Source organism: Liolophura sinensis, chromosome 10 (assembly GCF_032854445.1).
Source record: "Liolophura sinensis isolate JHLJ2023 chromosome 10, CUHK_Ljap_v2, whole genome shotgun sequence".
In the NCBI taxonomy this organism is placed as follows: Eukaryota; Metazoa; Mollusca; class Polyplacophora; order Chitonida; family Chitonidae; genus Liolophura; species Liolophura sinensis.
In genome coordinates this window covers 4,537,957-4,565,278 of record NC_088304.1, presented here as the reverse complement: position 1 = coordinate 4,565,278, position 27,322 = coordinate 4,537,957, and the positions used below count along the sequence as shown (strand labels likewise).

At 40.2% G+C, this 27,322-nt stretch overlaps 4 protein-coding genes across 6 annotated transcripts in view; 2 read left to right on the top strand and 2 right to left on the bottom strand.

Moving 5' to 3' along the window:
- The window catches only part of LOC135476849 (ribosomal protein S6 kinase beta-1-like), a 33,931-nt gene extending 30,850 nt beyond the window's left edge, over positions 1 to 3,081 (bottom strand). For all 3 annotated transcript variants that reach the window (XM_064756990.1, XM_064756991.1, XM_064756992.1), the window contains exon 1: positions 2,938 to 3,081. In XM_064756990.1, coding sequence (XP_064613060.1) covers positions 2,938 to 3,033 — 96 coding nt within the window. In that variant the 5' untranslated portion in view covers positions 3,034 to 3,081. The remainder of the gene's footprint in view (positions 1 to 2,937) is intronic.
- Positions 3,082 to 6,934: 3,853 nt separating this feature from the next.
- LOC135476436 (uncharacterized) lies at positions 6,935 to 7,747 on the bottom strand. Its single transcript, XM_064756462.1, has one exon. The coding sequence runs from the start codon at positions 7,745 to 7,747 to the stop codon at positions 6,935 to 6,937; it is 813 nt and encodes a 270-aa protein (XP_064612532.1).
- A 2,084-nt stretch (positions 7,748 to 9,831) lies between these two features.
- Positions 9,832 to 12,148, top strand: LOC135476435 (uncharacterized). Its single transcript, XM_064756461.1, has 2 exons — positions 9,832 to 10,289; positions 11,194 to 12,148. Exons 1-2 carry the CDS (start codon positions 9,832 to 9,834, stop codon positions 12,146 to 12,148), a joined length of 1,413 nt encoding a protein of 470 aa, XP_064612531.1.
- A 4,884-nt stretch (positions 12,149 to 17,032) lies between these two features.
- Positions 17,033 to 26,806, top strand: LOC135476405 (RWD domain-containing protein 4-like). The gene is made up of 6 exons (XM_064756414.1): positions 17,033 to 17,131; positions 17,814 to 17,950; positions 19,308 to 19,388; positions 23,087 to 23,196; positions 23,506 to 23,650; positions 24,856 to 26,806. The coding sequence occupies exons 2-6, from the start codon at positions 17,927 to 17,929 to the stop codon at positions 25,069 to 25,071; spliced, it is 576 nt and encodes a 191-aa protein (XP_064612484.1). The 5' UTR covers positions 17,033 to 17,131; positions 17,814 to 17,926; the 3' UTR covers positions 25,072 to 26,806.
- Positions 26,807 to 27,322: the final 516 nt, after the last annotated feature.

The following is a 27,322-nucleotide window of genomic DNA, read 5'->3' as shown; positions in this document are numbered from 1 at the left end:
CTCTGTGTTACCTGTTCCAGACAGAAACAAACTTTGACACAAATGTAAATATTCCAAAATCTAAATATAATATTATAGGTTTTGTAGTCATACTTATTATGTCAAGAGGTCCTTAAGATCAGATAACTTCACAAAGTAAACATGGTGATAACCCCATTCTAAATAGATCAGCTTGTCAATTTAGAGGTAAAACCCTTAATTATGACATTTAAACAAACCAAAAATTCAGCTGTAAAAGTAATTTCTGTTTTTGTTTTTTTTGATATTATCAATTGAAACTTATATGCAGGAGAACACAATTACAAATATTTTTGGTCTTTCACATTAAATTTTCATTATGTTTTAAAATTTTCCTTTCAAAAGGCTCAGTTAATTTTAGTTAACTGATATTTGTTCCACCTGTCATTTGACAGTTCTTCTAACAGCTGACACCAATTCCATTTAACATTTGACTGAGGTTTTGTCTAACATCTGATTTTTGCTCTGACATTAGACAGTCGTTCTGCTCAGTTTATACTTTAATGTCATTTTTGTGCATGAGTTTATGTTATTTTACATAGGTTGTTGTTTGGGATACAAACTGATCTTTCTTTGGCATCCCGTTTGATCCTTGGCTTCCCATTTGATCCTGGCTCAAAATCATTTAGGATCAAGTTTAAACAGTGCATAGCCTTGTTACCTAAGTACTAATGTTCCAAGAAAGGAAAGATTTTTCTGACAACACATTAATGTTTTAACATGTGTACATAAAAAAGCCACACATGTACCATTATGGCAGCCAAATTGATAATTCATATATCAAACTGATCAACCCAAAAAAAGCACTCAGAAAAATTACCTGTAGCAAAAAAGCAACGCATTTTGTATCAGCATTTGTCAGATATTTTTCACCAGTGAGTATGTACAAAGAAGAAAAAGACACCTACATAGTTTTGACAGTACAATGCTATCAACTAAAATGTTGGCAAACAAATAAGTTTTATCCTTGCTGTAAAGCTGCCTTGATAAAAAGTAATATTGGTACATACAAGCACACAAATAAAAAGAAATGTAAACTCCTTATCTGCTCACATGTTGAAGTATTTTAGCTTTTGAACTGTGATTTAAAAGGTCAATGAACTTCAATCCAAGTTGAAAACTTCAATTGACACATTTGTAGAAGTTTTATCACTAATGTACCTGATGGGAGTTTATCAGTTTACACCATACTATTGCTAAATAGCATTACTTGTGTTCAATGTAGGAGAGGATGAAGTACACCTTTCAAACACTTTGACTCATTACACTGTTACAATAGTGAGAGTTATTATGTAAACATTTAGCATGCTTCGATACATACTATATTTACATATATACATGTGGAGGCTAACATATCTGTACTGAAACGCATATCATTAACCAATGAGCTGAATTATGAGTGGACATACATATACGCAACTGACATAGGCCCATTGTACAATTGTAAACAAAATACTTAGAAACAGAAGAAGTCTAAAAAATTGTCTGAAAAAAAAAAACAAACAAACAGAATTCAAGTTTCTATGGATGGTATTTGAAATTTTGTATGATTGTTTTTCTTTTTTTTTTTTTTTCAGTAATTATTAACCAAACACACATGCATTCACGCACACTTAATTGAAACAGTCTGCAGATGGACGATTTGGCTGGTTCCCTGCCCTTGACGTCAGACAGCACTAATCGCTTTACCATAAGGGGTAGGCACAGTATAAATTCACTGCACCAGATCTGGACCCAGTTTCATGAAGTCCTTGTAAGGTTACAAGCTCACAACTACCATGACGACATAATGCCTACACTACTGGTTTCCATGGAAGTTAAGTGAATGTAACGTTAAGAGTGCTTCGTGAAACCGGGCCCAGGTGTAATGACACCATCACTGACTTATCATCACTGTTTCCGATATGTCACTGTTACTCTTCTATTTTTGCATAGATTTGTGATGCCACAGAGGTGTTATACATTGAGTGAAATGCTTGGGGTTAAACGCCGTGCTCAATGTTATACATTGTCATGTCATATCCTAATGTTGGAACGTCACTGCAGTAGCTTTGTAATATACCAGACATAACATTCAAGGTATGCAGAAGACGTTTTATTACATGTTTACGCCACCTCTTGTGTACAAGGTTGTGTGGTTGGTGGAACCTGTACAGTCTGAAACACATATGGACAGAAAGTAGGGCCTAATATTTTGCTCAGGCTGTTGCGTATTGTCATTCTTAGTCATATGTGTCTGCAATTCATTAAACATCACACAATGTATATGGAATAAACATGGGCGGACATTGGTTCGACTTCCTAGATTCAACAGTTCAAAACACTGGATTATTGTTATAAACGGCACACCAATGCAGGCTTGGAAAGACAAAGGTAATTGATGCATACTAAATATAAGGATGGGTTCAAGTTGTGAAGGTCAGTGAAAGTTTCCGTGTGGTGTTCATTGGCATCGAAGCTAAGCTACAGGAAGGGGAAGTACTATTGTTGTACTTGGTCAAACATTCCTTTGAAATGTATCACATGCAGTATGTGGATACAAGTCAGATAGAAGAACAAATTATTTCAGGAGTACAGGAGACATGTCAAACGCACAGATTGCTTCCTGTCAAGCCGGTGAACTTGAGGATCCATACAGACATCTGAGAAGGGTATTTTAATCCCTTGAAAGCCGGGAGGTTCCAGAACAAAAGAGACAGAAAGCAAAGGAAGACGTCTAACTGTTAGCCGTTGTGAAACATATCTAAGGAGAGTAACTTTATGACCGTTTATTACCAATCAGCCTTTGTGTCAATTGTCAACGGATCGACTGAACATTCACACAATGACATTACATCACTACGTGAGGAAGTTCACTGCGAAGTTAGAGCCGGCGAATACACCGGCGCGCGACACACGACCACAAGTCACGAAACTCACCTCAATCTGGTCATCGGCCACCAAATACTCATCGTCTGAGATGTCCTCTTCTTGATCTGGGGCATCGTGAAGCTCTAAATCAAACACCCCAGCCATTGTGCTTCCCAGAGACCGGGAAAAGTGCACAGAAGATCGCCTCCGTTATGGTCGTCGTAACTTGTGAAAGAGAGATTCCGTCTGACGTCATCATCACGTGGGAAACGACTTCCGCCTACGCAACTCGACCAATCACCCGTTATAAAAATGATACATGGCATATGTGGGTGCAGCCGACAGAGGAGTTGTCACTCATGTGCTCTGAACGCAGACTATATTTAATCAGTTTGTCGTAAACAAAGTGGTCGTTTTGACATCGCGGGGAATAATTGCTGAAGTATCGTCATAACGAAACAAAAAACCGGTACATTTTGTCAGACTGCAGTGTTTTAACTGAAATAAAATGGGAACACTCACATATCGAAATCAAATTAATAAACGACCCAAGAAAAAATTCATAAGATTTCTCGAATAAATTTCTCGAATATATATATATATATATATATATATATATATCGATATTTAACATATCTGTATTATTTTATGTAGATCACAGGACACGCAAGACATCTGAGTATCTTTGCTCGGCAAGTTGCAAGTTGTACGCAACATTAACGATGATTGGTGTAGTCATGCGTCCTCAGCGCGGCTTAAAAAAACGAAAGAAAAACGTTGCGCACGTGTTCATACACACAAGGGACAAAACTCTCATTCCATGCATCAAACCAGTACTTTCAGGCTATTGGGCGATTGATCTCCCTTGATCTTGATTTAAAGCTTTCACCCTGTTACTTCATGTTGGTGACTTATTCCATGTATTATCCCTATTCCCGATTTTCAAAGTACATTTAAATATTTCCCAATAAACTATCATGAAATGGACAGGCTCATTATATCCTTTATAGGTAGATTATAAGCCTTCATGGGTCAATTGGCCACTAAACTTCAACTTCAATTTCAACAGTTGAAAATTTGTCAAAACTAACCTGGTTTCCTGCCTCCATGCAACATGACAGTTCATGGGCAGTTTAAATATATGCTGTGTTGATGTTAAATTTATATACATGCTTGAAGGAAAATGAGCTTTGTTGGTGTTCCCCATATACTTGAAATACGTGACGGTGCATTTACGCTTATCATGACTCAAAGTGGCGTATATCTTATAGTGCTATGCTAGAATATACACGTGTGTGGTACATCTTCCAAATGATATGTTGTAATCTCTGACTGTGCAAGGATAACAAGGTGCGAATGCAGCACAATTACCCATGGGTCTCTGCGATGGCTGTGAGTTCAAGCCCACCTCGTGCTGGCTTTCTCTCCGGATGGGCGTGGGCTTCCCACGGGTTCTGCCTGGTTTCCTCCCATCATAATGCAGCATGGCCACACGTTCCAGCCGGGTCTCAGTATCCTCCGTGCTTACAGTAAGTTACAGAAGACGCCTGCTAATAGATTATTGATAACACCAAATCAATGACATTTGGCTAAACCGTTTGCCTAGCTCTGCCAATTGTATGCTGGCCATTGATTTATTTTATTTACCGGCATTTATTTGATTGGTGTTTGCCGGTATTCAACTTATACGATGGCGGCCAGCATTATGGTGGGAGGAAACCGGGCAGCGGGCTGGGGAAACCAACGACCCTCCGCAGGTTGTTAGGAGACCTTCCTTCGACAGGAGAACGAATGCATGAATGCTTGGGGTTTAACGGTAATGGAAAGAGCGCCCGCGTCGAAGCCGGGAGATCCGAGATCAAACCCGGGTTGGGTCATACCAAGGACTAAAATTGGTACTTTTTGTTGCCTCGCTTGTAGCGCTCAGCACTGAGAGGTTAGAGCCATGAAACAGGATTGGTTGGCCCGATTTTAGCAAACAGCAGCACTTTGGTGGCATGGACTCACCTTGCCACAGTGTATGTACACAAACCTAATGACTCCCCGTCGTCACATGACTGAAAAATTGCTAAGTACGGCGTTAAACCCCAAGCATTCATCCATTCATTTCTCTAACGTTTTTGCACGTTTTTAACACGTGCACACTATTATAGCATGTAAGCCACAGTGACTCAACAAACTGATCTGCATAACTTCTGAAGATGTGATGGGTAAATACACTTGACAGATGTATGTGCATATCTTGGTGTGAAATCGTCCAGCTGGCCATATCAGCTGCTAACTGCATGTATACATACATCTATGGCTCTATGTATACACTCCTGTGAGGCATCTAGATATCTTTGTTATCTGAATAAAGATCCCATTAAAAGGCTTGGCAGTTCACAGTTTCAAGTTTTATCTTAGACCTGCAGAGAAGTTGTATATACAAGTATGTGTGCTATGTTAAGAATTTCTACATACATGAAGGACCCGTATTTGCATTGGTAGTTATTTATTTATTTATTTATTTGATTCATATTTTGCGCCGTACTCAAGAATATTTCACTTACATGACATAAGTCTGCAGCGTCAAGCATAATGGTGGTACGAAACCGAGCAGAGCCCGGGAGAAACCCACGACCATTCGTCTTTTGCTGGATGATCCGGTGTACATATGCGGTAATATTTAAGAAATGGATTTTTTACAGATGTGAAGTATAAACATTCCATCTTACGCGATGTCATGTGAAAAAAAAATTGAATTTCCATATCTTAACATAGTTTGACGTCCTGATCACGAATCTGGTCTTATTTCTGTACTTCTATCGCAAATTTCGTTCAAAGTCCGCAAAAGTGCAATATCCCCCATATTTGTAAGTCACGTGACAGAAAACTGGTAAAGGTGGCAATAACGAAAATATGAAGCAACTTTTGACATGTTTGTGCTGTTTGACCGGCCACGTGATTTGGTGGGCATTTTTGATTTATTCATAAGCTTAAAAATCTTCCGCCCCCAAACGACTGAAGATATTGACATGAAATCTTTTTTTAAGTGGATGGCACCACAAAGATTCTAAATGTCCTTTGATATGCAAAGTAGGTTGTAAAAGACCAGTGAAATTACCTCAAAAGTAGGTCAGCTCTAAAAACTGCACAATTGTATCGAACAAAAACATTTCTGAGAATACATCGACATTACATTTGAAATTACATTTCAAAGAATTTTCCTCGTTCGATATGTGTTTTTCACGTCATTGCGGATAACACTCTCCAGAAATAGTTCGATTTTTCACCAAAATTCAACATGCCAGCTTTATGCAAGAGACTTTATCAGGCTACCAGAAGTGGTAAAAGACTAACCAGCGTGAAACCGGGCAACGCTGTTGGATAACAGCTTTAAATTTTATTCCTTTATTAAGAATTAAACTGTAAAATTAGCGGAAGGAACATTTAGTGAACTGTAATATGAGCAGAAGAAGAAATGAGTAAACTGTAACACCAGCAGAAAGTAAATTATTTCATCAGAAGGAGAAATGGGTAAATTATAACATCAGTAGGAGAAATGAGTAAACTGTAACATCAGCAGTAGGAGAATTGGGTAAACTGTAACATCGACAGAAGGAGAAATGAGTAAAATGTAACATTAGCAGAAGGAGAAATGAGTAAAGTGTAACATCGACTGTCGGCCCTAAGTGGGGAGATGTGTCAGCAATCTGAGGATGATCGTGCGTTTCCTCCGTTCTGTGCCCGGTCACCTCAAACCATAATGCTGACCTCCATCGTATAAGTAAAATATTCTTGAGTACGACGGAAAACACCAATGAAATAAATCATGTAAAAGTAACATGGACAGAAGGAGAAATGAGTAAACTGCAACATCAGCAAAAGGAGAATGGGGTAAAGTGTAACATCGCTAAAAGGAGAAATGATTTAACTGTAACGTCAGTAGTAGGAGATATGAGTAAACTGTGACATCAGCAGTAGGAGAAATGAGTCAACTATATCGTCAGCAGATGGATAATTCAGTAAACTAAAACATCAGCAGAAGGTGAGTTGAGTAACTGTACGTTTATAGTTGCCTCCCTCACTCCACCGAGGTACATCCAGATGTGTTAGGGGAACAAAAGGTGGTGATGTTGTATCCGTAGGCTTCGGCGCGTGACATCAGCTGACTTAGCGCCGACGACGTCAGCGTTCGCGTTCGTGAATAGACGAATGCCCCTTCATAAACAATACCGCCCATATTTGCACAGTGATACACAAAAATATAGCCATCGTCACCAGAAAAAGCCAAGATACGGTACTGTTCTTGTCCGTCAAGTCCGAACTGGGTACGTGTGATGTTCAGAATACCGCCATTTTGAGAATCCGGTTGAATAAATGTTTCCACAGTCTGCAAATGACGGAGGGTGCCGTCAGAAGCAATGACGTCATACTTCCAGGTTACTTGTCCTTGGAGGGGTTGAGGACCGATGGTGTAAGTGGATGTTTGGCAGTTAAAGCAGTCAGATGCCGGACAGTAGCCTTTGACGGTGTACCAGACGCCTTTTATGTCCTCCAAGGTAAAGTTGGTCAGAGTAGTAGCTGGTGGATGACATTGGGTAGGTGTGTCAGGGCTCAGCTGGATACAGTCATGATCGGTGGCAGTGCACTTCATGAAAGCGTCAAACTCGGCATCATCGTAGGAATTCAGACAGCCGAACGAACAGGTTAGGTTGGACGCACAATCTTGCACGCACGCCAATGCCAATTTGCAGTTCCTGTCCAAGGCGCACGCGCTCATTTCTGACGAGCAGTATTGCAATATGCAGAACGTGTTCACGTGTTGGCCATGTACAATTGCCAAACCAAAACCCATCAGAAAGATAGCGACGGCTAGACCAACAGTCGCTGCCATTACGAAGCCTTCTTCGGAACGGGAAAGTGAAAAGGGTGCGGGGACTTGGATTTATAGCTGTCGAGCTATGTATAAAATAGGACGTTAGCTTTAGTACGCCCAAGACCCTAACAGTACACATAACACATCCGCACTCAGTATAATCTTGCTAGATTTATGCCTATGTTCACACAGATTTTAAGACTGGTCCTAGTTTCCGGTGCGGTTCAACACGTGCGCTTTATCTAATGTTATCAGGAAAATGCAGGCTCTTATGAAAGCTTTTTGTGATCTTATCTTGCAAGCTTGTCTTGCTGTGCGTCCTAATCATATTCGTATTACATCGCGAGCACCATTCCGAACTGAACGAAAGTTCTCAATATACCATATGTATTACTATGGGACTGGTATAAAATTAGTCTTGTGGTAAATTAATGTATTTTCAACCCACCAAATCGACCACGTCTGTGGCCCGCGGAGTCTCCAACACATAGCACCCTGTTTGTTGTTAAAATCATATATAAATTCATGACTTTTCAAATCATTTTGGTCATTTTTATGGGGTGGTCTATAAAATCCAAGAAAAAAGAAGTCGGGAATGAAGCAGCACCTCGGGATTTGGAGGTAGCCCACCATGTACCGCTTAACCATGCACGCGACGCTCCCGTGACGTATGTATAACGCTGCCTCACTGCCGAATGGACGACTAGTGCTCAAGACAATTTACTGTTGATAATTTTATATACTAGCATTCAGTAACGTTAACTAGTAAAAAAAAGAATTTAACGAAAGATTAATTGTTTTCTTATATATATATGTATATATCTCGCCATATGTTTTTTCATTACCCTTGTTTTGACTTAATTTGGTTATTCCCGTATAGGCTGGCATTTATATCTTGAAAACCCACTCTTTATTCTGAAAAGAGAGGTACACTGTACTTTCACCTTCCTATGAAATACTGAAAATGTCGATCGCCTTATCTCAAAATACCTGCGAAATGGCTGCGAAAAGCTGCATGTTATCGTTTTCATTTAAATGACACAAAAATAATACAACACCAAGTGAGACTTTTAGTTTGAAGCCGCCTGCTAAAGCATATCAGACAGGTGATGTCTCTTCTTTGAATTAGCATATCTCATCATATACTTCTCACTCATACTGAATGTTACGATTATTTTGACGTGTTTTGTCTTGGCACACCTGTCCGGGTAGCGTCGAATCACAGGCTGGCTCTTTAACCCCTCAGTGGTAGTGAACAGCTGCCTTGTTTACTTGCTTAAATGGCTGTGTATACACTAGGATTGCTGCGTGGGGCATTTTACCCCCAAAGCAAAGAATTCCCAACACAGTGAACAAACCCTAAGACTGTTTTTCTGTCGCTTCTCATATCGACTAGCTGGTTAGGCCTCTCCTAATATAACATGGTATGTAAGCTGGGAAAAAATGTGGTGGAGAATGTGGTTGACGACGGAGGGGAGGGGAGGCGAGGGGGTTGACAAATTAAATGTGTTAGGTTACCCCAGAAGTGAAAATTTGTTTGTTGTCTCCCTGTAGTTCGATCCTTAGCCATTTGTGTTTCTTGAATAAATCCTCTAGATCACCATAGGAAATACGCTGACTATATGTAATTAGGGGAATAGTTGTGGCAGGCTAATACAGGCAAATGACGGTAGATTGTAGACCTGAAGGTCGGGGATAATCTACCCCGCAACTGCTGACACGTTTTCGAATCTGGATGTAAACAAATGAGTTTATGGGAGAATCGATGGCAGTGAGAGAGGTGGCCATTGCACAGCACGGGTGCGCATGCATGTAAATCAAAGAGCACGATGAGGATGCGACGGACTTTAACGAAGGTGTTATGCATAACACTGATTATTAATGTCTCTTTCCTGATGTTTGTGATGTATTCTCGTTATACACGAGACACGAGAAGACAGGGGCCCCACACGAGTTCACAGAAAAATGGGAACATTGCCAAGGGAAACGTCGCTAACGTGCAATCGCAAAAGTTTGCACCCTTCAATCCTGTATACTTTACAATACCGAGACATGACTACGATGTCCAGAATGTCGCGAACAGAGATGTGTTCGGTGAAAATATGAAGTATCATGCTGCATACAACTTACGGCGTGAGTGGAAGGTGACGAAAGAGAAACTGGAAAAACGCCCTACAAAACACACCGAACCCGCTCAGCTGTTCAACGTGCGCAAATCTCAGCATGGAGCCCATTGCGCCGAGTTTCTTAGGAAGCCTGTGTGGTTCGTCAGACCACCGGGAAACGACGACACCCAAGGCAAAGGGCATGCGCGAGACCTTTGGCAGGCTGTCTCCAAGTCCAACAGGGATTTTTACGTCTTCTCGGCTCACTATGACGTCAAAGGTACGACGTTCTGGGATAGCGGCAGGGCGATTGCTCCAGTTGTCAGGATTATTGGCGTGTCAAGGAAAAAGCTGTTGGACAAACCTCTGTTTTGTCAGATGTGGTTCAACCAAACAGATCAACTCCGAGTAGAACAGGCTATCTTATCTGGGATTCCAGAGGGACACGACAAAAAGTAAGCCAATACATGTGCATGAAATACTTGATTACTGTTTCCTCTGTCAATGTCACATCGAGTTGTATTGAGCCTGATAAGACCATACAGAACTGTCACTCAAGAACACGCATGTTGAATGGAATGGGAAGTAATATAACATCGTCGCGAGAAGATGGTGGGACATCGGATGTGTAAGATCCATCAATTCTAGAGTTTGGTACTTACAATGTACATTGTCGTTTTGACCAAAACGATGCCATTTATCATGTTTTATTAGGTGCTATTAAATTCTTCATTATATTTAAATTTTGGCAATTGAACTAAAAACATGAAAATAAGCAAGTGTATATCTTTGAATTGGAGCCACTATAGGACCCAATCGTAAGCGAAAAATCCGAATCACATTTCAGGCGGTACCTGACAAAACAATATCCAACGTTTCATTAATAAAATTAGCATCACAATCTCTTTAAATATATATAACTGTAACGGGAAAATCCGCCTGGAAGTAGAAGTATAGTAGAAGGAGTTTCCAAAGTATGTAATACTGGATGCGTCACATTCAATACGTAGCCCACACAACACGTTACGTTTAAACATATTGGAAGATCAATATTTGTACATCATACAATATTTGTACAAAATATGATGATATGAAGAAAAAATTATGTATGTGTAAGAGGTATGTATGTGTAAAAAGTATCCCAGATACGCTTTTAATGCAACTGTTCATACACAAGATAACATATATGGAATGTATACCGAAAACTGTTAAATATAGTTAGCCAAGACACAGATGTTTAAATAAAAATAATTGTCCACATTGAGAATTAACCATACAATATCCACTCAAATATTTCTTCAATTTTTTTTTCTCTTGCACATTATTGTTGCTCAATGTTGCCTGTTTCTGTTCTTTTAGCTATTCGGCTGTCTTCTTCCTCTGTCCTCTGTGGATACCCGGACTAGCTCCATACGCCGTTTCCTTGGTGACAGCGCAATGTTCCAAGCCTTACAACCTGATGTACGTTCACGAGTCTCCAAGGAAACAGCTTCCGGCCAAGGATTTCACAGTTTGTGTCAGTCCGCTGAACAGGCGGTATAACAGAGTGAACGAGTTGGTGCAGATGATTGAATTCAACCGGCTATTTGGGGCAGACTTCTTCGTCTTCTATAACTTCAGTACTGGTCCAAATGTAGATAAAGTTTTAAATCAATACGCCAAAGAGGGACTGGTCCAAATTGTCCAATGGCATGTGCCTTTAGAAATGGACACCTGGCCACAAATAAATGAAGTTGAGATTCATTATTTCGGGCAGTTGGCCGCCCTGAACGACTGCTTGTATCGGAACATGCATTCCAGCAAATTTCTGGTGTTTTCTGACATGGATGAACTTATTGTACCAAGGAAGCACAAATACTGGTCCGCCATGTTGGATGCTCTACCGGAAACCAATGTGTACCATTTCCGGTGTACGTTTTTCAGACGCGATTGGCCTGAATCCACTGATAATTTCACCCAACTGTCAACAGCTAAACGCTTGAAACTCGACTATTTGTTGACGCTGGATCGCGAATCCACCATTCTGCCGATTTACTCCCGATCCAAGTTTATTTTGGAGCCAGGCAATGTGGAAATTGTGGGAATTCACAACATCTGGGCCGTACGTTCAGGAGCTCAACGAGAGCACATTGTTGATCCCACTGTTGGGCTATTACATCATTACCGGAAATTGGAACAATCCGCAAACCGGACACATGATCCAGCCATTCTTGACTTTGCCAATAATCTTGTACATAGAGCAAAAGAGAGATGGCTAATTCTGCAAAATATGACGATTCGAGAAACTCATTTATCTGATAAAAATGACTTATAGTACACATATATAGTATACGCATTTCGCCGTTGTTTTTGGATAAAACCAAAGTAAATCATGCGTAAAATGATTTTTTTTCGCCTTCATTTAAATCGGTATTAAGTAGTGTGATGTATATATTGTTAATATTATAAAGATATAAATGATTTCTTATTTATTTGTTTATTTATTTGATTGGTGTTTTAGGCCTACGCCGTACTCAAGAATATTTCACTTATGCAACGGCGACCAGCATTATAGTGGGAGGAAACCTAGCCGAGCCCGGGGGAATAAATGATTTGTTTGCTTATTTATTTATTTATTTATTTATTTGATTGGTGTTTTACGCCTTACTCCAGAATATTTCACTTATACGACGGCGACCAGCATTATAGTGGGAGGAAACCTGGCAGAACACGGAGAAAACCCACGACCATCCGCGGGTTGCTGGCAGACCTTCCCACGTACGGCCGGAGAGGAAGCCAGCATGATGATTTGTCTATGGTGACATGATACAACATTTGTGAATATAACATGTGAAATAATCTGACCCAAATACATCAGTAATTCATCATTTTCAGCGCGAAGCGACGTATGCGCTGTAACGAGTATGTCGCCCAGTTATAACTTAACAGTACCAGCCAGCAGACTAGAATGCAGAAAATGTTTCCTTCATTTTGGAGTGGCTAAATGGTTAGTTAATCGATCGTTTGGTACATATACTTTTGGTGTTTTCATTCATAAACCCTTACTCTGAAGCACAAAATTAGCACCTAAAACCTTATTTATTTATTTATTTATTTGATTTGTGTTTTATATTTCACTTATACGACGGCGACCAGCATTATGGTGGGGGGGGGGGGGGGGGTACGGGGCAAAGCCCGGGAAACCCACAACCATCAGCAGGTTACCGACAGACCTTCCCACGTACGACCGGAGAGGAAGCCAGCATGAGTTGCTGGGAAATTACCCCGCGCTGGCGTGCTAACCAACACGGCCACAGAGGCCACTGTTTCACTTTAATACGAAGACGGTCACGCAATTATGGGTGTAGGGGACCGGATTGCATGAAGTAAACCACCGACAAAGTACCTAACAAACCTGGAGTAGAACACGGGAGCTCGCTGGTCAATTATAAGGACCTATCGGCTGTAGCGGGAACAGCACTTCATTTGAATGAGCAATGCTTATAATGCATAGGCTTATATATTCTTTGCATATTTGGTTTTATAAAGCTAAAGGCTGTGAAAAATTAGAAGTCCGAATTCGAGAGATACACGTATACCTTGGTTATCGATTCAATGAAATAACGCTGCCCTGCACTACGATACGACTACCCTTCACTACGATACGACAACCCTGCACTACGATACAACGTCCCTGCACTACGATACGACATCCCTGTGCTACGATACGACATCTCTGCACTACGATACGACAACCCTGCACTACGATACGACAACACTACACTAAGATACGACAATATTACGATAAGATACAACTCTACACTACGTTTCGACAACCCGACACTACAATACAACAACCCTGCACTACGATACGACAACGCTACACTACGAGACGACAACACTACACTAACATACGACAACACTACGATACGATACAACCCTGCACTACGATACGACAACCCTACATTACAATATGATAACCCTGCACTACAATACGACAACACTACACTAAGACACGACAACACTACGATACAATACAACCCTGCACTACGATACGACAACCCGACACTACAATACGACAGCTCTGCCCTACAATGCGACATCCCTACACTACGATACGACAATTCTGCACTAAGATACGACAACCCTGCACTACAATACGACGACTCTACAGTAAAATACGAAAACCCTGTACTACGATACGATAACCCTACACTACGATACGACATCAATGTGCTACTATACGATATCCCTGCGATACCATACGACAACCCTACATTACGACACGACATCACTGTGCTACGATATGCCATCCCTGTGCTACGATACGACAGCCCACAGCACGATAACAAGCATATACTATAATATGACAAATCTACACTACGATACAACAACCTTGCACTACGATATACGACATCCTTGCACTACGATACGACAAGCCTGCGCCACGATACGACAACTTTGCACTACGATACGACAACTCCACACTACGATATGACAATTCTACACTACGATACGACAACCCTGCACTACGATACGACAACCTTGCACTACGATACGACAACTCTGCACTACGATACGACGATCCTACACAACAACAGGACAACTCCAAGCTACGATAAGACTTGCCTGTACCACTGTACGACAGCAGTCCAATACTATATAACAACCATATAGGACCTACTACGATAGGATAACTCTACTCTGTGCGACACCCGTGCACTGTACGGTACGACATCTCTGCACTGTACGATACGACAACTCTGCACTACGATACGACGATCCTACACAACAACAGGACAACTCCAAGCTACGATAAGACTTGCCTGTACCACTGTACGACAGCAGTCCAATACTATATAACAACCATATAGGACCTACTACGATAGGATAACTCTACTCTGTGCGACACCCGTGCACTGTACGATACGACATCTCTGCACTGTACGATACGACATCTCTGCACTGCGATACGAGAGCCCACACTACGATATAGCAACCATATACTACGATACAACAACCCTACTTCACGATAGGACAGCCCTATAAACTATACGTATAAACCCTACCCTGAAAGCATGACAGAGTGATACTGCAATTTAGGAAGCCTAGTGATAACTCGACAACGCATCAAATGAATAAGTTCGGGGTTATTGGCCGGGTTAAGCGACGAATATGTACGATATGCGTGAATTGTTGCAGGAAACCTTCAAGTAACGGAAATCTACAATATGAAGAAAGGGGCCTCTCACCAATGCTGTTGCTCTGAGTTCAAGTCCAGCACGTTCTTTGCTTCCTCTCCGGCCGCACGTGGGGAGGTCTTTCAGCAACTTGCGGATGGTCGAGGGATTCCCCCAGCCACTGTCCGTTTTTCTGCCACTATAATGCTGCCCGCCACCGTATAAGTGAAATATCCTAGAGTAAGGCTTAAAGCACCAATCAAATAAATAAATACAGTGTTTAATTATGGTAGCAGACATAAGTGTCGTTTCAAAACACAGATGAATCATAGGGATAAATCTAATGAAAGCAGGAATTCGATCTGACCAAAATCAGCGACTCTGACATCAGGTATGGAGAACCGATTGTGTATTTTTTTTTCAGCCGATCTGGCTTTTAATCGGATTAGGTCGCCACATAGCTCAGCCAGTAAACCAACTGGTTACACCGCGGTTTCATATCTGACATGCATACACTGTTCAGAATTGAACTATTACGTAATACTGTTTTAATAATGTTAAATCTATAACATACCGGCAGCAGCGGGGGGGGGAAGCATTTATAATGTTAGATTAAACCAATGTAACGTAAAATGTTAAATTAAAATTTTTGCAAAATGTCGTAATCATAAAACTTAGAAGTGTTAATTTGACATTAAAATATTCTGTTGATGTTCCTGACTGTTAGGATATGTTTATAATTGTTTATACATTATGATTGTTGAAAAGTGGATATTATTCAACATTATGTTGGATCTTGTAAACAATCATTATGTGGTGTTCCATTTGATAATGTTGGCACTAACGTTCTACAACATTTAACATGTTAACTGCATCATAATTTTAACACTTGAAAAATGCTGACATTTTGACATTGGTGTTTTGAGAGTTTTTTTTTTCACAAAAGTGAATTGATAACAGAGAATCGACCGCAAAGTTGGCCGTACCATACTAGGCTTTTTTGACATGATTTTTCTCCTCTTTTTTCCAACCAATTCTTTGTGTGTTTTATTATTCAAGTCTTTTAACTTTAAATAATTTTCTGGTCCCTAACGATCATATAACTCCATAACTGCACGATTGCAACAACAAGTGAATGGATGCAGATACTTGAATTATAAAAGTGTTACATAACCTGTGGCCAAAATTTTAACCTCTTTTTAAGGTTTCATAATTATCTGTAAATTCGGTGGGGATAAACTTACATGAATACAAAAAAACAACCAATCTTTCTCATGGCACAATGCTGTTTGGCCTATAGGTATATATTAATTGCTTTTCCTTGATTAACACAGCATTACACCACCGGCTTCTTGCAATTCATAATAATTTCCTAAAATTTTGTGCTTAAAATGTGAAAAGAAAAAAGGGAAATTTAAGACGTCTGTGAATAAAAACTGAAAAACGTTACTGAGATGTGCCTTGTAGATGTAGTGCTGGTATGACCAGTACAATAAACCACTCGGCCGATATACGTAGGACTTCTGTATATAAATATCAGAGATTTTTACAGGCTGACATGAAATTTAGGAAAGCTAAATGAAAATTCAGGTAACAAACCAGTGGCAACTGCGAAAGGGACACAGTTTTTTAAAATGAAAATTATCCCCCCTCCCCGCACACACCCTGTACAAGAACCCCTCCCCTCCCCCACCCATCACAATCACACACACAGTCCAAGCCGGCCAATCAAAATGATAATATTTACGGTAATAGTTTCTCACTTTCATTAGGCTAATTTACACGCGAAAGAAGTTTTGCACAAAAGAATACCGCAATTTTTCTTTCCGTTTTTTTTCCTTTTTGTTTTTAAACAGCCAAGAAAAAAATGAATTAAAGAAACTGTGCTTCGAGCATCCTCATACGACGGATGTTGAGATTTTCTTTGTGCTGTCATATTACGGCTTGATGCACAGAAATGCACAACGCGTCAGAGAGCCGTGCATACGCTGTGAGGAGTATGCATTCGACAAAGCCGGAACTCTTCAGTGGAGAGAGGAGAAAACAGGTGGGTTACAAGTGTCAGTGAAACCCAACGTGTTCTTCCAAATTTTTATTTTTCAAGTTGCTTTAGTCCGCAATCAATTACCGGCCAAAAGGTTTGTCGTTCACATAATCTTAACTCATGATTTACGAGAAATTTATAGCATCCTTTGTATTATTTTAGTGACAATATTCTAGTGACAAGTTTCTCTTTTGTTGTTGTTGTAACTAACGAATAATGTATGATTTTCCTTACCTCGGAGATCGGTTGGCCATGTTCCCAACTTAGCTGCCACATTAACCGCTCTGAACCGTTACATTCACTAACCTGCAGCTCGGTCCTGTCACCAGTGCTGTCTCCAAAGTGCCAACACTGTACGCCACTAAAAGAGCTCTCGTGATCTTAAAGTAATTCTAACTTCATATTATCGCATTATGTGGGAATGTTAAGACCATAACATCGCAAATAACACAGATGTAACTGACGCACCCACTCGGACGGAATTCTAATTGAAAATGGTCGTTAGCCAAGTTGGGCTTGCTGCCGATGTAGCAGATACATTTGGGTTAATTGGCACATTATGGTCTTTATTATTCGCAAATAACTATGTAATATGAAGTAAGAAGTATTGAAGGATTACAGGGAACACATTTTTGTGCTGTACAGCTTTGACATGTTGAGTACGGCACATGCTAGTTCCAGGTTAGTAAATGGAGGTGTACAGATCTGTATTTCTGAAAGCTAAGCTGGGAAGAAACAAACAGATCTCACATCTAGGTTTTTCTATTTTACCTCAGGCCAGACGATGCAACCTCACAAAATGACATCAAATAAGTTACGTGTGATAAATGGCTAAGTGGATGATGGAGTAGACATACATTTCCCCGGGGCATTACGACAATCATCAGAGATGAGCTGTAGAGAACAGCAAGAGGTTGAAGATTGTTAATCAAACTTTACAACATCATGGGTTCTTGGCATATTTACTTGACAGCTGTTCCGACAGTTTCTGAACTAACATACATGGTACCACCATCGAAAATGCTGGCAGTTCAAAGCTGAAAATTTGCTATGTTTGTGTGGAAGTAAAATAAGTCTCATTCACTGACCTGAAAAAAAACCCACTGCCCACCATGTTCTGACTTGCACACATCAACTTCTGTTCATGGTACAATATGCACTAGCAAAAGTAACACGGAATTTAGAGATTCATGAATTGTGAAGATGACTACATGGTGGCTGGTGACCTGTTCAGGTGAGGGGGTGGGTGGTATTTTGTTCCCAGTGAGTTACACCCAGTGATGTGGGGATAGTATGATTAGGGAGTGGGCTTTCAGTGTTTATATTTCATGGGGATTGACAGTGGTGAGTATGTTAGTTCAGTTACGGCCAGACATATTGTCAGGGAGTTGTAAAGTTGAGGTTCTGGTTTTCATCATGTGACAGAATATGACATCAGTTCATTGATGAATCTGCTGGGAATGGGGTCAACAAACAGTTCATAGTTTTGAAATGAAGTCATAACACCTCTGAGCCATCATCAGCTCTCTCTTCGGTCAGTCTAGTGATTAGTGGATGTGCGCAGTTGTAAATATAATAGCGAATTATACTCAGACAAGATAGGCCTTGCATAAGATTTTTTCATAAAAAATGAAAATTGAAGCTTTTAGGTCAAAGATTTTTCCTAGAAATGTAATCAGAATATACAAGGCCAAAAATATGATAGTTTCTGTGCCCTGTATCTACTCAAATCAGCATTTGGCCTGTTTAACTGCATGTTATTTGACACCTCCTGTTCCTTGTGAAGAAACTTGATGCTTGAAATTATGAATAGACAGCAACCAGAACCTCAACTCTACTCCACCCAGTCAGTCATCCTAATTATCCTGTAAAGTAGGACTCTTTGCCTTTCAAGTCCTGGCTTGACGAAGTCACATTGTGAAGCATCTCATGTATAGTGCAAAACTTAGCTATATCTAATGACTTCAGGACTTTGCCATATTGGAATGTACATGTACTTGACCCAGAAGTGAAGTCACATGAATATAACACTGATGCCCATCAGCTATAAGAGTTTTCTCTGTGATATATGACTTGTCTACAATTATACCTATAGAACGTACGGTACCTTTAATAATTGATCCAGACCACATTTTGTTTTACCTTCTCATAACTGAACTGTCCAAATGATACTGTTTTTAATGTAGGTTTTAAATACATGTAAAGGTTATAGTGTGTATGCATTTGGGCGTGTTTGGTATGTAACTGTTGACCTTATGTTTTGACATCAGGAGGAGATTGAGGTGCTGTCATCTATCTATGAAGGAGATGACAACTATAAACAGTTGAACCCAACAACTTTCCAGTACAAGGTAAAAAAAATGTGCTTTTATCAAATGAGTACTGAGCGTTGCTCAGTACTCATTTCTCAGTACTCAGTTTAACACCACCTTGACCACTGAGGTCGAGTTTTTGCCTTTGTGTCTGGAGTTTTGCATCCATACACGCAAGGTTATAAGGGATTGATTTGAAACATAAAGACAGCACATGGGAGGAGGCGGGGCCGGCTGTTTTATCTGAAAGACAGAATCTTCAGTTTGCTCTTTGTTTGGGAGGGTAGCAAGATTTCTTGACAAGTGGCTAGTGTATAAATATGTCTTTACACTTCTTGAAGACAAGCAATGTGCCACATGGTCTTTGTATGTCCTTACACTTCTTGAAGACAAGCAATGTGCCAAATGGTCTTTGTATGTCCTTACACTTCTTGAAGAGAAGCAGTGTGCCACATGGTCTATATATGTCCTTACACTTCCTGAAGAGAAGTGCCACATGGTCTATATATGTCCTTACGCTTCCTGAAGAGAAGCAGTGTGCCACATGGTCTATATATGTCCTTACACTTCCTGAAGAGTAGCAGTGTGCCACATGGTCTATATATGTCCTTACACTTCCTGAAGAGAAGCAGTGTGCCACATGGTCTATATATGCCCTTACACTTCCTGAAGAGTAGCAGTGTGCCACATGTTCTATATATGTCCTTACACTTCCTGAAGAGAAGCAGTGTGCCACATGGTCTGTATATGTCCTTACACTTCCCAAAGAGAAGCAGTGTGCCACATGGTCTATATATGTCCTTAAGCTTCCTGAAGAGAAGCAGTGTGCCACTTGGTCTATATATGTCCTTACACTTCCTGAAGACAAGCAATGTGCCACATGGTCTATATATGTCCTTACACTTCCTGAAGACAAGCAATGTGCCACATGGCCTACATTTGTCCTTACACTTCCTGAAGACAAGCAATTTGCCACATGGTCTATATATGTCCTTACACTTCCTGAAGAGTAGTGCCATATGGTTTATATATGTCCGTACACTTCCTGAAGAGAAGCAGTGTGCCACATGGTCTATATATGTCCTTACACTTCCTGAAGAGAAGCAGTATGCGACATGGTCTATATATGTCCTTACACTTCCTGAAGACAAGCAATTTGCCACATGGTCTATATATGTCCTTACACTTCCTGAAGAGAAGCAATTTGCCACATGGTCTATATATGTCCTTACATTCCTGAAGAGTAGCAGTGTGTCACATGGTCTATATCTGTCCTTGCACTTCCTGAAGAGAAGCAATTTGCCACATGGTCTATATATGTCCTTACACTTCCTGAAGAGAAGCAATTTGCCACATGGTCTATATATGTCCTTACACTTCCTGAAGAGAAGCAATGTGCCACATGGTCTATATGTCCTTACACTTCCTGAAGAGAAGCAATTTGCCACATGGTCTATATATGTCCTTACACTTCCTGAAGACAAGCAATTTGCCACATGGTCTATATATGTCCTTACACTTCCTGAAGAGTAGCAGTTTGCCACATGGTCTATATATGTCCTTGCACTTCCTGAAGAGAAGCAATGTGCTACATCATCTGTATATGTCCTTACACTTCCTGAAGACAAGCAATGTGCCACATGGTCTATATATGTCCTTACACTTACTGAAGAGAAGCAATTTGCCACATGGTCTATATATGTCCTTACACTTCCTGAAGAGAAGCAGTGTGCCACATGGTCTATATATGTCCTTACACTTCCTGAAGGCAAGCAATGTGCCACATGGTCTATATATGTCCTTACACTTCCTGAAGGCAAGCAATGTGCCACATGGTCTATATATGTCCTTACACTTCCTGAAGAGAAGCAGTGTGCCACATGGTCTATATATGTCCTTACACTTCCTGAAGGCAAGCAATGTGCCACATGGTCTATATATGTCCTTACACTTCCTGAAGAGAAGCAGTGTACCACATGGTCTATATATGTCCTTACACTTCCTGAAGGCAAGCAATGTGCCACATGGCCTATATATGTCCTTACACTTCCTGAAGAGAAGCAGTGTGCCACATGGTCTATATATGTCCTTACACTTCCTGAAGAGAAGCAATTTGCCACATGGTCTATATATGTCCTTACACTTCCTGAAGACAAGCAATGTGTCACATGGTCTATATATGTCCTTACACTTCCTGAAGAGAAGCAGTGTGCCACATGGTCTATATATGTCCTTACACTTCCTGAAGACAAGCAATGTGCCACATGGTCTACATTTGTCCTTACACTTCCTGAAGACAAGCAATGTGCCACATGGTCTACATTTGTCCTTACACTTCCTAAAGATAAGCAATTTGCCACATGGTTTATATATGTCCTTACACTTCCTGAAGAGAAGCAGTGTGCCACATGGTCTATATATGTCCTTACACTTCCTGAAGACAAGCAATTTGCCACATGGTCTATATATGTCCTTACACTTCCTAAAGATAAGCAATTTGCCACATGGTTTATATATGTCCTTACACTTCCTGAAGAGAAGCAGTGTGCCACATGGTCTATATATGTCCTTACACTTCCTGAAGAGTAGTATATTGTCCTATGTAGATCAGAAGAATGGATTATATTGAGGGACAGGATTTATTCGGCCAGTCTTACTATTTGATAAAATATTTTTTAAAAATATGAAAAGCATAAAAATCCATCAAATTAATGAATATTAATATTTGATAATAAAGGTGTGTCAAGTTGATGGAGAAGTTACCTGCTTTTGAACATGTGTATGTTGCAAAGTTGATAAGATGGAGTGTTACAGATGTTAATTAACCTGATATATGAAGTGTATAAGACGTTAAATTTTGTCCCAAAAGTGTGCATTTCTGAGGGCCAAGAAAAGGTAATAATTCATTACTTCGGTACTCAAACTTGTATTTTTCCAATACAGTGCCATCTTATGCCTCAAACAAACCTCAAAACACCTTTCTGATATCAACAGAACTCTCAGCTTGGTCCTGGAAGAAATTTTAGGTCAAATACAGTGAACCTACAAGGCCTTTGTGGCCATGTATTATGCATATGGACCGATTTAGTATCATTATCCCCTTCTGTTCTACAAGGGGTTGGCTTCATTTTACATTTGACCTGTGCTAGTATATAATAAACCATATTTTGTTGGTGTATAGGATGACTGAGTGTCCTTAGACTTCCTAAAGATAAGCAATTTGCCACATGGTTTATATATGTCCTTACACTTCCTAAAGATAAGCAATTTGCCACATGGTTTATATATGTCCTTACACTTCCTGAAGAGAAGCAGTGTGCCACATGGTCTATATATGTCCTTACACTTCCTGAAGACAAGCAATTTGCCACATGGTCTATATATGTCCTTACACTTCCTAAAGATAAGCAATTTGCCACATGGTTTATATATGTCCTTACACTTCCTGAAGAGAAGCAGTGTGCCACATGGTCTGTATATGTCCTTACACTTCCTGAAGAGTAGCAGTGTGCCACATGGTCTATATATGTCCTTACACTTCCTGAAGACAAGCAATTTGCCACGTGGTCTATATATGTCCTTACACGTCGTTGAAGTGCAAGTTACATCTATCACAGGTACAAAGGCCTTCACTTCTATCGCCTTAGAAATCTGAACCATAATTGATATTTTAATCAGTAACAGTGGTACTGTCCTTCTATTAAAGGTTATTTTGATATTGGTTTTCCTTTGTACAGTATGGCGAGGATGGTACATACAAATCCTTCTTGTTGGAGGTTTCCTGGGGAGAAAACTACCCAGATGAGTCCCCAGACATCAACTTGGATCTGTTTTACAACAAGCATTTGTGAGTATATCAAGACAGACTCAGGTTCCATTTGGGTTTTGCAAGCTTCCAGTTTCTATACACACACACATTACAGTAATTATAAGGTAACTTGGTGAAATTTAATTGTATATCTAATCTGTCCGTTGTCTCTCATTGGTGGGCAGAATTTTTATTCTGACAGTACATTAGATTTGATGGGGATTTATTTATTGTTCTTTTTGAATTTTCACAAACAATACTTTTGTAATAAAAGATTCGTCAGCTGTTGTTATGACCATACCCTTCAACTGTGATTGGTAAGCATTTTTGCTTTCTTTTGACATTCAGGATTGACTCTGTGCGAGAGACTATTATGACTGGAGTGAAAGAGCAGGTGGCTGACTTATTGGGCTGTGCAATGACTTACACGCTGTTTGAGTGGGTAAAGGAGAGCTGGGAAAAATTGCTGACAGATCAGCCTGAAACTCCACAGGTGAGCAAACTGCTGATGGATGGGGAGGTGGGCTGTGTGAGTAGGTGAAGGAGAACTGGAAACACTGCTGACAGATCAGCTTGAAACTCTGCAGGTGAACAGACTGCTGATGGATGGGGAGGTGGGCTGTGTGACTAGGTGAAGGAGAACTGGAAACATTGCTGACTGATCAGCCTGAAACTCTGCAGGTGAACAGACTGTTGATTGGTAGGTAGGTGGGCTGTTGGGGTTTTTATGGAGTATTTATTTTATTTGATTGGTGTTCTCACTTATACGACGACAGCCAGCATTATGGTGGGAGTAAACCGGGCAGAGCCTGGGGTGAAACCCACAACCATCGACAGGTTGCTGGAAGACCTTCTCACATATGGCTGGAGAGGAAGCCAGCATGAGCTTGACTTGAACTCACAGCCACCGCATTGGTGAGAGGCTCCTGGGTCATTACGCTGCACTAGCACACTAACAAACTGAGCACAGAGGCCCCTGGAGTGGTTCAAGGATAACTGTTAAACATTGCTGACAGATCAGCCTGAAACTGTACAGGTGGGTAGACTGTTGATGGGTAGGTAGGTGGGCTGTTGGAGTGGGACGAGAACTGGGAAACACTGCTGACAGATCAGGTGGGCTGTTGGAGTGGGAGAAGGAGACCTGGGAAATACTGCCGACAGATCAGCCTGAAACTCTACAAGTGAGCAGACTGTTGATGGGTAGGTAGGTGAGCTGTTGGAGTGTGAGGAGAACTGGGAAACATTGCTGACAGATCAGCCTGAAACTCTACAAGTAAGCAGACTGTTGATGGGAAGGTAGGTGAGCTGTTGGAGTGTGAGGAGAACTGGGAAACAATGCTGACAGATCAGCCTGAAACTCTACAAGTGAGCAGACTGTTGATGGGTAGGTAGGTGAGCTGTTGGAGTGTGAGGAGAACTGGGAAACAATGCTGACAGATCAGCCTGAAACTCTACAAGTGAGCAGACTGTTGATAGGTAGGTAGGTGAACTGTTGGAGTGGGAGGAGAACTAGGAAACACTGCTGACAGATCAGCCTGAAACTCTAGAGGTGATCAGACTGTTGATGGGTAGGTAGCAGGTTGGAATGGGTGAAGGAGGACTAGGAAGCACTGGTGAGAGATGACCCGGACAGTCCCCGTTTAAACCTGGGAACTTTCCAAACAAAATTTCTATTTTTGTTTGTTTTGTTTTTTTCAGATTGAAGCTAGACCCGTGGCCCAGGATGATAAAGAAGAAGAAGTTGCAAAGAAAAAGGAGAAAAGAGAACATTTATCAAAAGCCCAAAAACGGAAAATAGTGAACCGCTTGGACGCTAAGGGGGAGTTACCGAGAGGTTATGATTGGGTGGATATTGTAAAGCATTTAAGCCAGTCTGGGGGTTGCAACACAAAGCCAAGAGGAGATGACTCCTGATATACATGAATACAATATTCTTTGCAAAGTTACATGTATATAAGGCAGAAAAGTGAACCCCAAACTACAAATATTAAAAATACCAAGGTACAGTTATGAATTGGAGATGCATGGTCCTGGTGCTGTTGTGTGGTGCTGTGTTGAATGACCTAATGGGCATTTTGATAACATTTCGTAAAAGCATTTTTCACGAATGACTTTAAAAGAGTTTATACCAGCCTATTCTGGAACACAGAACAATTTTTTCATAAATCAAAAGCAAGTTTTTCAAACCTTGCATCCAAAACACAGCTGTACTGTGTTTGGTTTCCACTGTGAGTTTGTTTGGATATTTTTGAAATTTTCCCAGAATTCCCTTTTGTATATCAGTATAAATCCATATTCTTGACTTAAATTCCCACTTGATCTAAATTTGATTCCCAAGGTGTTTGATGCAAACCTGCCTCATGTAAACTTTATTGATGATGGTTTTAGAACAAGTCTAGCCTGATTTCTCATATCTTGATTTTCTCATATCTTGTCACCCTTAGTAGTAAACCTTTGTCCTATTTGAAAAAGGTAGTTTGTCTACAAACAGTTTGTATTTTTGACATCTGTTAACATGGGCTATTTACTCAACAAAAAGGCAGATTTCAAGATGGCATTGACATATTGCAGGATGTTACAGTTATTGTGAATTTGTGCTTGTTTTTGTGCAGCCAGTAAAAGAGAATGACGTTATTAGGTTAAAGTGGCGTATAAAGTTGCTCTACTATGGGCCAAAAGCTACGTTAATGTTTTTTTATGTAGATCAGAAAAATGGATTATTTTGAGGGACAGGATTTATTCGGCCAGTCTTACTATTTGATAAAATATTTTTTAAAAATATGAAAAGCATAAAAATCCATCAAATTAATGAATATTAATATTTGATAATAAAGGTGTGTCAAGTTGATGCAGAAGTTACCTGCTTTTGAACATGTGTATGTTGCAAAGTTGATAAGATGGAGTGTTACAGATGTTAATTAACCTGATATATGAAGTGTATAAGACGTTAAATTTTGTCCCAAAAATGTGCATTTCTGAGGGCCAAGAAAAGGTAATAATTCATTACTTCGGTACTCAAACTTGTATTTTTCCAATACAGTGCCATCTTATGCCTCAAACAAACCTCAAAACACCTTTCTGATATCAACAGAACTCTCAGCTTGGTCCTGGAAGAAATTTTAGGTCAAATACAGTGAACCTACAAGGCCTTTGTGGCCATGTATTATGCATATGGACCGATTTAGTATCATTATCACCTTCTGTTCTACAAGGGGTTGGCTTCATTTAACATTTGACCTGTGCTAGTATATAATAAACCATATTTTGTTGGTGTATAGGATGACTGAATGCATGATGTGTATGTGATGTCTGATTAAAGTATGGATATTTTTGAACTGAGATAAAATGTAATTTGTATCAAGGGTTTATTTGTGAAGAATTCATGTACTGTTGTATGAGTATAATGTTAACATTTTTAACCAGCCCTTTAAACAAGCATGGGAAGCTTTTGTCCATGGACAGACTTTAGAATTTTTCATGAAAAATTTAGGATCTTGAAAACTATCCATTTTTTTTTTTTTTTTATCTTGGAAAGTGCCATAAGTGCATTTAATCAGGTACTGGTACAGTCCTGTATAAATTTTAGAATTTTGGAATGGAATTTCAGATGAGATTTACTGCATATTTCCAATGCCTGTTTCCTTACTCATCAAACGGGTTGTGAATGCAATCATACATTATCAAGGCACCTATTTGCGATGGGCCTTAAGTTTATTGATCACTATTAGTGCCATACTCTAGAATACTAAATTTAGGTCTGTGGTCAGTGTCATGGGTGGAGGAAACTATTGTGGCCAGAGTAAACCCCCAGTCATTGGCAACTATGTTATAATCACTTGTGAATGGTAGCCAGCTACTGTTGAGACTAGATATGGTGGTAATATGATCTGTCTGCCTCTGCCTGTTAGTCAAACTAGCAATCTTTGTGGATTTAGTGTCATACTAGCAAACCCTGTTCAATCAGAAATGGAGTCATATGTAAGACTTTAATATCAGTACTCTTGACACTACCTCACTTGTTGCTCAGCATATAAAGAGGGATGAACGAAGGACTGGTCGGTCTGATGTCAGTATAACGTGACTGGGTGGGACTGTGTCACTTACTTCAGCATGGTGTTCCACTGAGGCAGCACTACAGATCTATCAGCAGCAGGACTGATCTGCT